The sequence below is a fragment of the Dendrobates tinctorius genome, unplaced genomic scaffold (assembly GCF_039654945.1).
Source record: "Dendrobates tinctorius isolate UK_male_01 unplaced genomic scaffold, ASM3965494v1 ptg000120l, whole genome shotgun sequence".
Taxonomy (NCBI): Eukaryota; Metazoa; Chordata; class Amphibia; order Anura; family Dendrobatidae; genus Dendrobates; species Dendrobates tinctorius.
Genome location: NW_027361788.1, coordinates 45,738,894 through 45,752,271, shown reverse-complemented (window position 1 = coordinate 45,752,271; position 13,378 = coordinate 45,738,894). Strand labels below are relative to the sequence as shown.

General features: G+C 42.6%; 1 protein-coding gene across 1 annotated transcript; it reads left to right on the top strand.

Annotated features, from left to right (window-relative positions):
* The first annotated feature begins 989 nt into the window (after window positions 1-989).
* On the top strand, window positions 990-9,173 carry LOC141046754 (endonuclease domain-containing 1 protein-like). The gene is made up of 2 exons (XM_073541397.1): window positions 990-1,283; window positions 8,610-9,173. Exons 1-2 carry the CDS (start codon window positions 990-992, stop codon window positions 9,171-9,173), a joined length of 858 nt encoding a protein of 285 aa, XP_073397498.1.
* The last annotated feature ends 4,205 nt before the right edge of the window (window positions 9,174-13,378 follow it).

Genomic DNA, 13,378 nt, shown 5'->3' with positions numbered 1-13,378 from the left:
ATTATTTCTGAGCTGTGTTGTGCATAAATGTGATTCTTCAGATTTTGTATTAGTCAGTGATTGATGAAGAGATTCGAGTAGTCTTGAAAGCTTGCAATTTATTACATCTTTTCAGTTAGCCATTAAAAGGTATCAACCACTGAACACTCTCAATTCTGAATATTTTTCTATCTACTGGCTAACATAGTATAAAGATATACATCTTTCCTGCTCAGGTAATAGGGATGTCAGAAATTCTTACGGACCACAGAAGTACCAGAAATGTATGGCTCCTCTCTTAATAAGTTTGGACAAAGGTAACCACCACCAGGATCAGCAAGCAACAAAGAGACTGAAGGCAGCTGGAAGTGATGAGACAGAGCACCGAGTAAACAAGCAGCAGCAGGAACTCCAGAAGCAAGCCAGGAGGAAGCTCAGAAGCCAACAGCAACAAAATACTCAGGCAAGGAATATTTCCCAACCCGGACTTAAATAACAGGACAGACAGGAAGTTCAAGAACTTGGCGAAGTACCAGACTCCATCTTGGACAAGGGCAATACAGGCTCCATTGAAAATCCGGAAGCCTTACACACGGTATCCTCATGACAGAAACATTGCATATTGGCCCTCTTTCTTAGAACTTAGCACTTTAACCCCCAGCTACAACTCTGGGTGGAAATCAATTGTAGCTGAAAGGGAAAATTCTTCACTCAAAAACCCTGGTGTGACATTTAATTGAATTTAAGGGGATGCTGAACAATGAACTTCATAAGCCTATTACTACTTTGCAGGCCATGTTTTGAAGCCTATTTTATACAGTAACTTTATGCAGAATGATGAGAATTCTCCAGGTGTCCATACATTACCGACCTTCAAGAGTCCAATTTTACTCAGCTGATTGGAATATATAACATACATTCACCTTAGCTACGTAAATCATTACAAGATTTTGTTCTAAAGGCTCAAGCGCAAAGCTTTGTAGATTCACAGGGCACTGTGTTCTACCAACATGGATTTCCGTATCTTTGTAGTGTTGGCCCTGACTCATGCAGTCTTGGCCAAAGTAAGTCCAAGTTTCAGTGACTGTCGTGGCCAATTCTATGCTAGCACACCCCCTGTAGGGTTTGATAGCTTATCCAGTTCCCTTACGCCAATCTGCCAGATGTATGAGACCTACAACAATCCTTTTTTTGCAACACTCTATCACAAAGGGTATAGATATGGTTTATATTCAGCCTATATCCTAGACACACGTCCTGGTGATACGACAGGAGATGATCAGACTTTCCGATTGGAACCACAGGTAAGCGGAGTTTAGTATATAACACATAAACAATGAGCTTTTGGCAACTAAATAGTTTACTGAATTTGACAAGGAGAGATGTATTAGTGGCTGTATCATAAACTTTAGGTACCGCTAGGGGTACTATGAACTACATGCTCTCTCTTAAATCTACTCTTTAAGAGACAATAAAATGTACGTCAATTTTGGTTACTATTAAGGACACTGGTATAAATCATGAATTGAATTGTATGATTTTTGTTGAAATGTACTTTTTAAAAGACAATATAATATCAAATTTGGGTATTGCTGTGGGTGCGAATATCATGCCTGAGTTCTTATGCCTTAAACATTCACTAAACATTAAGACATGTTCAACACAATATTATTATTGTTATTTATTATTATAGCGCCATTTATTCCATGGCGCTTTACATATACTCTTAAACATCTGAAGCAGCAGGTAATAATATGAGATGACTGACTCCATGAGATAATGAGATGACTGATCCCGACCAATTTAATTAAAAAGTTACAGAAATACTTATATTACTATTTGTCTTATCTTAGACTTTCCTTTATAGCATTCTTACTTGCATGGTTCAATGGTGTGTCCACTGTATACTGTAGGTTTTCAGAATATGGGGCTATATATATATATATATATATATATATATATATATATAACTCTAATACATGAATCATTTATGAAAAAGAGACAAGGATATACAGAATACAGAGTGTGAACGAAGCCACTATATAGTTCTGCTTATAAGTTTACATATCCCGGCATAATTTCTGCTTTCTTGGCCTTTTTCCAGAGAATATGAATGATAACACCAAAGCTTTATCTCCACTCATGGTTAGTGATTGGGTTAAGCCATTTATAGTCAAACTAGTGTGTTTTCTCTTTTTAAATCATAATGACAACCCAAAACATCCAAATGAACCTGATCAAAAGTTCACATACCCTGGTGATTTTGGCCTGATAACATGCACAGAAGTTGACACAAATGGGTTTGAATGGCTACTAAAGGTGACATCCTCACCTGAGACCCGTTTGCTTGTAATCAGTGTGTGTGCATAAAAGTTTCTGGGATCCAGGCAGACTCTTGCATCTTTCATCCAGGCACTGACGTTTCTGGATTGTGAGCCATGGAGAAGAAAAAGAATTGTCAGTGAATCTACGGGAAAGGTAGTTGAACTGTATAAAACAGGAACGGGATACAAAAAGATATCCAAAGAATTGATAATGCCAGTCAGCAGCGTTCAAACTGTGATTAACAAATGGAAAAATGGGCTCTATAAAAACAAAACCATGGTCAGGTTTTTTTCGGGATACAAAGAAAAACCCACAAATAACATCAGCTGAAATACTAGACTCTCTGAAAACTAGCTGTATGGCTGTTTCAAGATGCACAATGAGGATGCACTTGAAGAAAAATGGACTGCATGGTCAAGTTGCCAGAAGAAAGCCATTACTGCGCAAATGCCACAAAGTATCTGGCCTACAATTTGCAAAACAGCACAGAGACAAGCCTCAAAATTTCTGAAAAAGGGTCAATTGGAGTAATGAGACCAAAATTGAACTTATTGGCCACTGTCAAAAACGTTACATTTGGAGAGAGGTCAGCAAAGGCCTATGATGAAAGGAACACCATTTCTACTGTAAAGCACGGGGGTGGATCGCTGATATATTGGGGATGTGTGAGCTACAAAGGCTCAGGAAACTACATCAAAGTTGACGGAAAGATGAATGCAGCACGTTATCAGCAAAGACTGCAGAGACCTGTGTGTCGTAAGCAGTGCCTTCCCGCCTCCCACCAATCCCCTAATAACATAACACCGACAAGCATGGATGGGTTGAACAGGTCGGTCACAGTTTATTAATAAGCAGAGAGAGGCAAGTTCAATTCACAACTGTCTCATAGCTGGAAGTCCCATCACTGACAGCTGGGCAAGGCAGCAGAAGAGAGGTTACGAACCTTGCCCCCCTCTACAAAACCGCTGTGACATAATAACAAGATAACGTGAGTAATTTGCACAAAACAAAATATATATATATATTTTTTTAAATACATTTTAAGCAACAGTCGCACTGCACATCCGCTAATCTATAAGGGAGGGAGGGTGGGTCAAAAGCTTTAAGGTATCAGCCGGGAAGGAAGAGGAAGACCCCCACTCCAGCATGTGAATTTAACCACTGAGGGTGTGGCCGGACGCCCCTTCCTCTTTCTTCCCGTTGGTCAGTTGGGCATCCTAATTATGGCATCACCTGGGGGGAGTAGTGGGAGGGAAAGCACTGCACAGAGTTCCCTTCTAAATTAAGTCCATGGGGGGCCTCTACAGTCAGATGCACGTTCCTTAAGCAGTACCGTGCCTGCCAGACTGCAGAGACCTGTGAGTCGTAAGCAGTGCCTTCCTGCCTCCCACCAATCCCCTAATAACAAAACACCAACAAGCATGGATGGGTTGAACAGGTCGGTCACAGTTTATTAATAAGCAGAGAGAGGCAAGTACAATTCGCAATGGTCTCATAGCTGGAAGTCCCATCACTGACCGTTGGGCAAGGCAGCAGATAAGAGGTTACGAACCTTGCCCCCCCTCTACACCACCGCCACGGAGGATCATATGTATGACCTACACAGGACTCCGACCCCCACACAACATCATTAAGGCCTGTTCAACCCCATCCTTCAAATTAGATAAAAACATATCGAGCCTGATATCTGTAAGGTGAACACCGTCCGGTCTCAGGAAGAGTGAGATGTCTTTTTCCAGAATGTGGTGGTGAACTACGATGCCATAGTTATCCTTGATGAATTTTGCCATCCTCGCGTTTATCTTTCTTCTTGATTTGTTGATGGCTTTAGTTTCTTTAGCTCCGTGCCAGACCGTTCGTGTTATTATATCCGACCACACCACCACCATATCTGGTAACAAACAGCCCGCTTTATGTCCGTTTTCATTGTTGTGAAGAGCTCCGCTCCTGTTTGCTTGCACAAATCGTTACCACCAGCATGTAACACCAATATCAGCGGCCCTTTGGCCATTTTAGCAATTTTTGCCACCTCTTGGAAGATTTGATCCCACTGGAGCCCTCTGATGCCTCTCTAGTTGACCTCTAGATTTGGGAAGTAAAAAATTTTTCCGCCAGGGCGTATTCCAGCTCTTTTGCACGCCCAATATATAAAAGAATGTCTCAAAACCCATACTGTGGGCTTATGACCTCCTGTAAGAGACAAGATGTGTTATAGCAGATCTGGTCTTATGTATCTTGCAAAGCATGTGGATTTCCAACGGCCCAATCTCTGTACTTCAGCTTCTGCTACACCGGCCTAGCTGCTTCAGTGGCCGCTCCGATTCTAAAAGAATGCTTCCTGTAATCTTTAGGGTTTACACCGACAGCGTGTAGATATTGCTTAAAAATTGAGTGAAATTGATATTTAGTAAGCGGGGACCCGTCGGTGTGTGAGAGAAAAAATCTACTTCCGTGTCTTATAGCCGCATAGTGTCTGACTATTTTGACAGGGCATATGGGGCCGTCTAAAGCCTTGACCAGGACCCACGACCCTCTACCGATGGGGTCACATTTGGATTTCCGCACTCTAATGGGAAAAGCGTCGCTACATATTACAAGGTCCTCATTAATTAACCCGCCTACTACTGCTGTTTTTGACCGCGGCACTAGTTCACTGATTCGTAGCGCCCTGAAGAATGCGATTATGAACGCAGTAGATATTAAGGTAGACTTGTATTGTGACCTGCATAACGTTTTAGAGATTGTGGGAATTTCGTGTAACAGATTTAAAGAAACGGGGCGACGACATTCTTGACTAGGTTGAAGCCTTTTCCAGCCTTTTAGGGCTTGCTTTATGAAGAAATATTTAGTTACATTGGACCATCCCATTAGCTGGAAGAAAAAGGCTATTCCCGCTAAATGCCGTTGTGCTAATGTACCCGAAGCACCTCTACTCTTGAGCTGATTCAGGATTTCTACCACCACGTCGCATCTCGCCCAATCACACTGGCCTCCCTTTAATTAGCGAGCACCACTCTTCCCATGCCTTACCATAAACCTGCCAGATAGCCGGTGTCACTGAGGCGCGGATCAAGGGCATCAGTGATTGGCCACTGTGTCCCAGAGGGAGGGAGGACACAGTAGGCCCGTTGGTTCTGCGCTGGGAAGAAATACTTTGAAGGCCTGCCAATCGGAAGACAACAAAGAGTTAACCATCTCATCATCCACAGTAGACGTCACTCTGGCGCAGCACCAGATGTTGTGTCTAAGGCATAATAGTGCAAGGCGGCACAACAGCGCGAGAACCGGTGGGGATGAGGAAGACATAGAGTTCAAGCATTTTGCGGTTCCCGGATTTTTGATTAGGAATCTGACATTTGTATTTTTTAATTTGTCACCCCAAAGTTCTACTGATGCTACTATAGCAAACATCTCCAACAAAACAGGGTTGCGGCCCCATGCGGCTGAGGTCCATAGGTCCAGCCAGCTGCTTTTGCACCATTGGTTTTTGTAGATGGCGACAAAACCATTTGTGAGGTCCGCGCCAACCAGTAGACCTAAGGCATTGTTTAGCGTCTCCTGAGACATGACACATGTATGCCCGTTGTAGGATTCCAAAAATTTTTTCCAGACGGACAAATCCGCTTTCAGCGAGCGATTAAGTCTGATTCTGTGGCCCGGCTGGGCGATGCCCTTTGTTGCTAATGATAATCTGCGTGAGAAAGCCCTGCCAACTGGCATTACACAACAGGCAAAGTTGAGTAGACCTAGTGAGGACTGCATTTGTTGGAGGGTAACTTTCTTCTCAATGAGGACATTTTTAACCGTTTGAAGTGTTTTTTCTAATTTATCCGCCGGTAGACGAAAAATCATTTCATTGGTGTCTATTTTAATACCGAGGAAAGGGAGCACATTGCACGGACCGATCGTTTTTTCCGGCGATAGTGGAATTCCAAAACGCCTAGCAATAAATTTAGACTTCTGAAGAAGGAAGGAACAGAGTTTTAACTCCCTAGGTCCGACAAACAAAAAATCATCGAGGTAGTGGATTGTAAAATTGCTGCCTGTTTCGTGACGCACTACCCAGTCTAAGAAGGTACTGAAAAGCTTGAAATAGTGGCAGGAAATTGAACAGCCCATTGACAGGCACGTCGAAATAAAAAAGCTGTCCCACCTTACAACCTAACAAATGGAAGCATTCAGGATGCACCGGTAAAAGACGGAAAGCTGACTCGATGTCAGTTTTCGCCATTAGGGCGCTGTGCCCCGCCGCGCGCACAAGATCGACAGCTCTGTCAAACGAAGCATAGGTTACGGACGAGTCTTCTGGTGATATTGCGTCGTTGAACGATTCACCTTTTGGGTAGGAAAGGTGATGAATTAGCCGATATTTACCGGGTTCTTTTTTGGGCACAATACCTAAAGGCGTGATTCAGAAATATTTGAATGGCAATGATTTAAATGGGCCTGCCATCCTGCCTAGCTCGACCTCTTTTATGATTTTTTTTATGTAAAATCTGGGGGAACTCTCGGGCAGATTTTAGATTTTTCGCAGATGTTGGTGTTTGGTTAAATTTGAAGGGGATAAAAAAGCCATATTTAAAACCGTCATATAATTGCTGGGCAGCTACTTTATTGGGATAAAGGCTTAGCCAGGGGCCCATGGCGGCTACGCTCACTGGGATTTTGCCTCGTAGTTGTTCCGCTTGCGTGGCGTGTACACCTTGATGCGGGGTGTCCGCCTCCCCAGGCTGAGCAGTCGTGTCTGTATCTACAGGCCGCCTGGAAGCGGCAATTTCCGACATTATATAACAGGCAGGCCCCTGGTCTCCGTGTGGTGTTTGCAGGTACGCAGGATGCAGTGACGAGTCGCGAGACAATTTGGTGCTTTCTATAATAACGTTTATAAGACTAGAGGGAACTTTTCTCAGTCCTGGCCTGAATACCAAAAAGGGGTAACACGGGTTGCCCTCGCAGGGGTTCTATACAAGCACACACAAAACGGGTAGAACATGACTACTTCCGGCAACAGCCGGTCACTATAGGGCCGCGGTATGGCCGACTACGGGTCCTTAATTATAAAGTCAACTTAGCCGTCCAGACGTTCCTCGCCGTTTGGGTTGGTGGTCTTTCGGCGTAGTAGTTGCTGGGCCCAGTTGCTGAGGCAATGACGAAGTCTTTGCGCACTCCGGAGCTCTGATGACGCTGGAGCCTCACAGGCGCCAGCAGAGTCCTTGGACGGTTGCGCTGCAGTCCCTGGCCTGGGGCAAGCGGCAGCGATGTATGGTGGCAAATGACAGGCCACCTGCGCAGCTATCGGCTGCGACGGGGAGTCCGCGGTCAGCGGAGGCCCGGCCCCTGCTGCGGAACGGAGCGGGACAGTGGTGGCCGCCGGCGGCACTGTACTTGCCGCTGCCACTGGTGGAAACAGGGCGGCTGCGGGTGGCGGGGTACTTGGACATTCCAACATAACAATGATCCAAAATACAAGGCCAAATCGACCTGTCATTGACTACAGCAGAACAAAGTGAAGGTTCTCGAGTGGCCATCTCAGTCTCCTGACCTCAATAACATTGAGCTACTCTGGGGAGATCTTAAGCATGCAGTTCTTGCTAAACAGCCCAAGAATTTACAGAAACTGGAGGCTTTTTACCAAAAAGAGTGGGCAGCTTTACTATCTGAGAAAATAAAGAACCTCATTTGCACAAGGAAAGACTAGAAGCAATGGGATGAAACTGAATGGGAGGAGACACAGATTAGATATTAGAAAAATTTTTTTGACAGAGTGATCAATGAGTGGAACAAGCTGCCACGAGAAGTGGTGAGTTCTCCTTCAATGGAAGTCTTCAAACAGAGGCTGGACAGACATCTGACTGGGATGATTTAGCGAATCCTGCTTTGAGCAGGGGGTTGGACTAGATGGCCCAGGAGGTCCCTTCCAACTCTACGATTCTATGATTCTATGATTCATCTACAACTACCACAAAAGACTTCAAGCTGTCACTGATGTTAGAGGGGGAAATACATGGTATTAAGAAATGGGGTATGTGAACTTTTGATCAGGGTTATTTGGATGTTTTTGGTTATCATTATGATTTAAAAAGAGAAAGCACAGTAGTTTGACAATAAATGGCTTCACCCAACCATTAACCATGAGTGGAGAAAAGATTTTGGTGTTATCATTCATATTTTCTGAAAAAAGGCAAAGAAAGCAAAAATTCTGCTGAGGTATGTAAAATTTTGAGCACAACTGTATGTGGCAACTGTTCTTCACGCAATAGAAGTGTAATATTTGGAAATTAATGGATATTCTGCTCATATTTTAGTTGGTGGACACCAGACTTCCCAAAGAAATGACTCTCCAGCCCGCAACAGAAACAGCAATCCGAAATCTTGGTCTGTCAGGTAACCCAGCTGAACTCATTAAGCAAAGTCAAGCCATCAACTCTGACTATACAGGAAGCAATTACCACAAGGGCCACCTTAACCCAAATGCTGACCATCCTAATGGAGCAGGACAGAAAGCTACCTACACCCTCACCAACGTGGCACCAATGTATGGTGCCTTGAACAGTGGAGCTTGGAGAAACAATGAAATGAAAGTGAGAAGCATCGCCGCTACTTGCGGAAAGATGTTCGTCATTACCGGGGTTGTACCTGGCAACAACTGGATTTCGGTCAGTGGGGTGCAAAGAATCAATATTCCTAGCCACGTGTGGAGCGCCTTCTGCTGCCTGAACAACAACAATCAGCCAATCAGAGCTGAAGGATCATTGGCACCAAATAATGCCAACACGGTCCAGTCTGGTCTCAGCATTGCCAGCCTTCAAAGTCAATTAAAATCCTTGTTAGGAGTTACTGTCACACTGTTCAGCAATAATTGTAGTTAGAGTGGGCAACAAAGGGTTAATAAACAATGTGATATATGCTGCAATATTGTATCTCTGGAATTATTGACAGATGATTATATGGGTTCCTGTATATATACTGTATAATGGATAAATTATCTGGTAACTTCATGTAGCCAGTATACTCAGTATTGCCATACAGCATACACACCACCACGATATGATCAGCAAAACCAAGCACATCACCAAATAGATAATCACTCAAAGAAAAAAGGCTATAACACGGTGGACCGTGAAACCAGACATCAAAAAGCAAAAAGAAAGGTCCTCCAATCAAGGTAAAAAATATATTTTATTAAAGCGTATAATATAAAATAAAATAAAACAGAGACGGCAAACCATACTGAAAATGAAATAGCAAAAAACACATCCACTGGGTGAAAGATAAAAATACACGTACATATATTTGATAGAAGACAAGTGTAATATTGTATATCAATAAATATACAGCTGGTAAAATATCACTACATATATAATATCAAAAAACACACAGAAGCAATGATTACATAATAGAATATATAAAGTGCAAATGCAAAAAAAAAATTTCTATGAATCAAAGATATTTATATTGATATTTATATTGATATTGCTGGTTTCTCAAATTTGAACTCTTCTCCATAGGGAAACAAAGTCCACATAAAATGCAACAAGCTGTAAATTTATAAGGAGAGAGCCAAACATAGAGAAATGCACCACATAGCTTTAACAAAATTGCATCTGCATGAAGTGTATTTACCAGAAAAAATCACCCAGGGTCCCCCTGACGCACGTTTCAATATAGATATCTTCCTCAGAAGGGGTGCTGAACACACCACCATGATATGATCAGCAAAACCAAACACATCACCAAATGGCTAGCATACCGCCATATAAACTACACACCCCCATGTAGACGGTATAAATGACCACATGATAAACAAACCAGTAAAACATGATATAGTCAGTATACACATACTGTATACATGAAGCAGAAGTGTATCTAGGTCTCCAGCACCCAGAGAAGAATTCAGTTTGCCCCCCACCTCAAACAGTTTGAGTAGTCGTCATGTGACCAATCTTTCATTTGCGATTTACACAATTAGTCACGTCCTGACTGCTCTCCCTAATTTTGGCAATGTTCAGTACAAGGTCTGAGAGAAGAATGAAGAGAAGCTTGTTGTCACCTGACCGTAAGTATGAAAATCACATATGAGTGAAGCGGCCATGTGATGACTATTGGAGCCTACTCTGACTTTCCAAGGTAGTATGAATATCTAAATCCTTAGCCATCAATCACTTAGATAACTGTATGATTGTTGTACACACATTCCAGACATCCTCAGATAGTGCCAACTCAGCTAGCAGTGACTTGTAATAAGAGTCCAGGAGAAACAGGGTTGAAATTCTCTGAAATCTTGTATTAAGTACAATGCAGCAGGTGGAAAGAGTAATCCCAAACAGAAAAGTATACATGTGCATCCAAAGATGGCTACAGCAAACTGATAATGAAGAAGAAGGGAGAAGTAAGGGCTAACATCATCAACTACAGGAGAGACAACGAGACAAACTTCAGAGGGCAGAGCTTCTCCCTAGCAACAGAAAAATGAAATGCATAACATAGAAAATACATAACAAGTTGTTCCATTCATGGGACACAACAAAGCCTGCAGAGCTGAATCCTGACAGTCAGGATATTACATGCTGTTAGGATTGGCTGAAGGGCTTCATTTTATAATTAAAGGGCTTATGCAGGTTTGTGATGAGACTGCAGTTATTCTATGTGACTGCAGGCTTCTGAATTCTCATAGCGAATGCATTGCACACTTTTAGGCTATGTGCGCATGTTGCGGATCCACAGCGTATTTTCCACATAGAATAGCACCAAATCCGCAAAGGAGTGCTCAAGCAATGTTAATCAATGGGAATCCAGAATTGGTGTGCACATTCTCAGCGTTTTCTTTTCCGCAGCATGTCAATTCTTTTTGCGGATCTGCAGCGTTTCTGCACCCTTTGACTTACATTGAGTAAATCAAATCCGCAGCTAAACTGCTGGTGTAAAAAAAGTTGGCGGATTAGATGCGGATTTGCGTGCCAAAAACATTGCAGAAAGAAAGGTGGAAGAGTGTGTGGGCGGAGACTATGTGTGTGGGCAGAGACTATGTGTGAGCGGAGAATATGTGCGTGTCTGTCTGTGTCTGCGGTTGTCTGTGTGTGTGTCTGTCTGCAGGTGTCTATGTGTGTGTCTGTGGGTGTCTGTCTGCGGGTGTCTATGTGTGTGTCTATCTGCGGGTATCTGTCTGCGAATACTACTCCCATCCGCCTATTTCTGGTGTCACATATAATAGAGACAGCATGAGCTGATGATGGGACAATAGTAGTCCCATCATCTGGCAACTGTGTTCAATTCTTAAAGCAAAAAAGATTAATGCTCACCAAACACCTAATCCCCGATGCCCTCGATATCCTGCAACAAAAACAAAATAATAAACCAACATATACGATTACTTACCTTTCCGCCATAGTCCATTTAATAACGAGTGTCCCACGACGATCTCACGTGTAGAACAGTCACATTGGGGGATGTGACCGCTCTATCCGGGCTCCGGTGATACACTGACAGGAGGTGATCCTTCCATTAGAGGTCAGCGGAGTTCGTGTTCGAGTTGAAAATTCTCACACAGCGGTACTGCTATAAGTGAGAGCACAAGCTTCGGTGAACTTTCAGTGATAAACTGCGGGAGGGATTACCTCCTGTCTGTGTATCTCCCGATGTGACTATTCTACACATGAGATAGTTGTGGGACACTCGGTAAATGGACTACGTCGGACAGGGAGTATTTGTGTTGGTTTATAATTTTATTATTTGTTGCATGAGATCGAAGGATTCGGGGATTAGGAGTTGCAGTAAGTATGGTAAATTAAGATTCAGTAAAGGAGTCTGTGATTATTTCAAATAAAAGACTTTATTCTGGCTGTGTGTTTATTTACGATATCACTATAGGATTAGTAATGGATAGATGTATTATTGAAACTTCTCCATTACTAATCTTTGGGCTTGATATCACCAGACAATACAAAGGTGACATCGACCCAACAAATATTACCTCACTTGCCACTGCTACTGGGCAAGTGGGAAGAGCGAGGCTAAGTGCCAGAATTGGCGCATCTATAAGATGTGCCATTTCTGGGGCGGCTGAGAGCTGATGTACGTATACATGGCCCCTTCCCAGGCTTTTAATATCAGCCCACAGCTGTCTGCCTAGCATTTGCTGGTTCGATTTCATAGGGGGACCCAATGTCAATTTTTTTCTGCGGTTCCCCTGTAATCTAGCCAGTAAAGGCTAAGCAAACATCTGTGTATGGTTGAGGCACATGTTCCTTCTTGCCAGGCATTAAAGGGAACACATCAGCAGGTGTTTAGACTCCAAACTAACATCATCTGTGAAAAAGAAATATAGCTCCAGCTGCGTAGAATTCTTCTTTATTAAGTGGAGTAAAATTGGTACATCATAAGACTCTCCATATAACCACACCAGGACAGGACAAGATGAGGCTACGCGTTTCGACCTACATGGTCTTTATCAAAGCCATACTCAACACCCATCGCAAGTCAGATATATATATATAATCAACCAATGAAATTACTTGCATAGATCACATGACATCTTTGACAGGTCCTTTGCATAAACAAGACATAACATATAAAAAATGCATCCAACAACACAAGAATTAAAACATTTAACAGTAGTGCAACATTAAATCATGTCTTTTATTTAGGCCATTCGGATAGCTAGTATTTAAATGATAGATCCAAAATGCCTCTCGGGTGAGAAGGCAACGTCTGATGTCTCCTCCCCCGAGATGACAGGTTCACACGCTCAATTCCCTGTACCTTAAAGTTTGATGTGTTTCTAGCATGACAATCAATAAAATGCTTTGAATCTGCTGAGATATTTCTTTCAAAATTATTTGTGTTGACTATATCATGCAAATGCTCCCTAATCCGTACTTTAGTTGTCTGGACGTACACCCGGCATAGGATAAATTACACTGATCACAATTAATTTTATATACTATATTATATGAGTTACAATTAATGTACTGTAATTTTTGATTTTAAAAACTGAAGTGTGATCACTATTACTGAACTCCTTAGATACCTGCGCATGTTTGCACGTTTTACATATATTTGCACCACATTTGTAAAA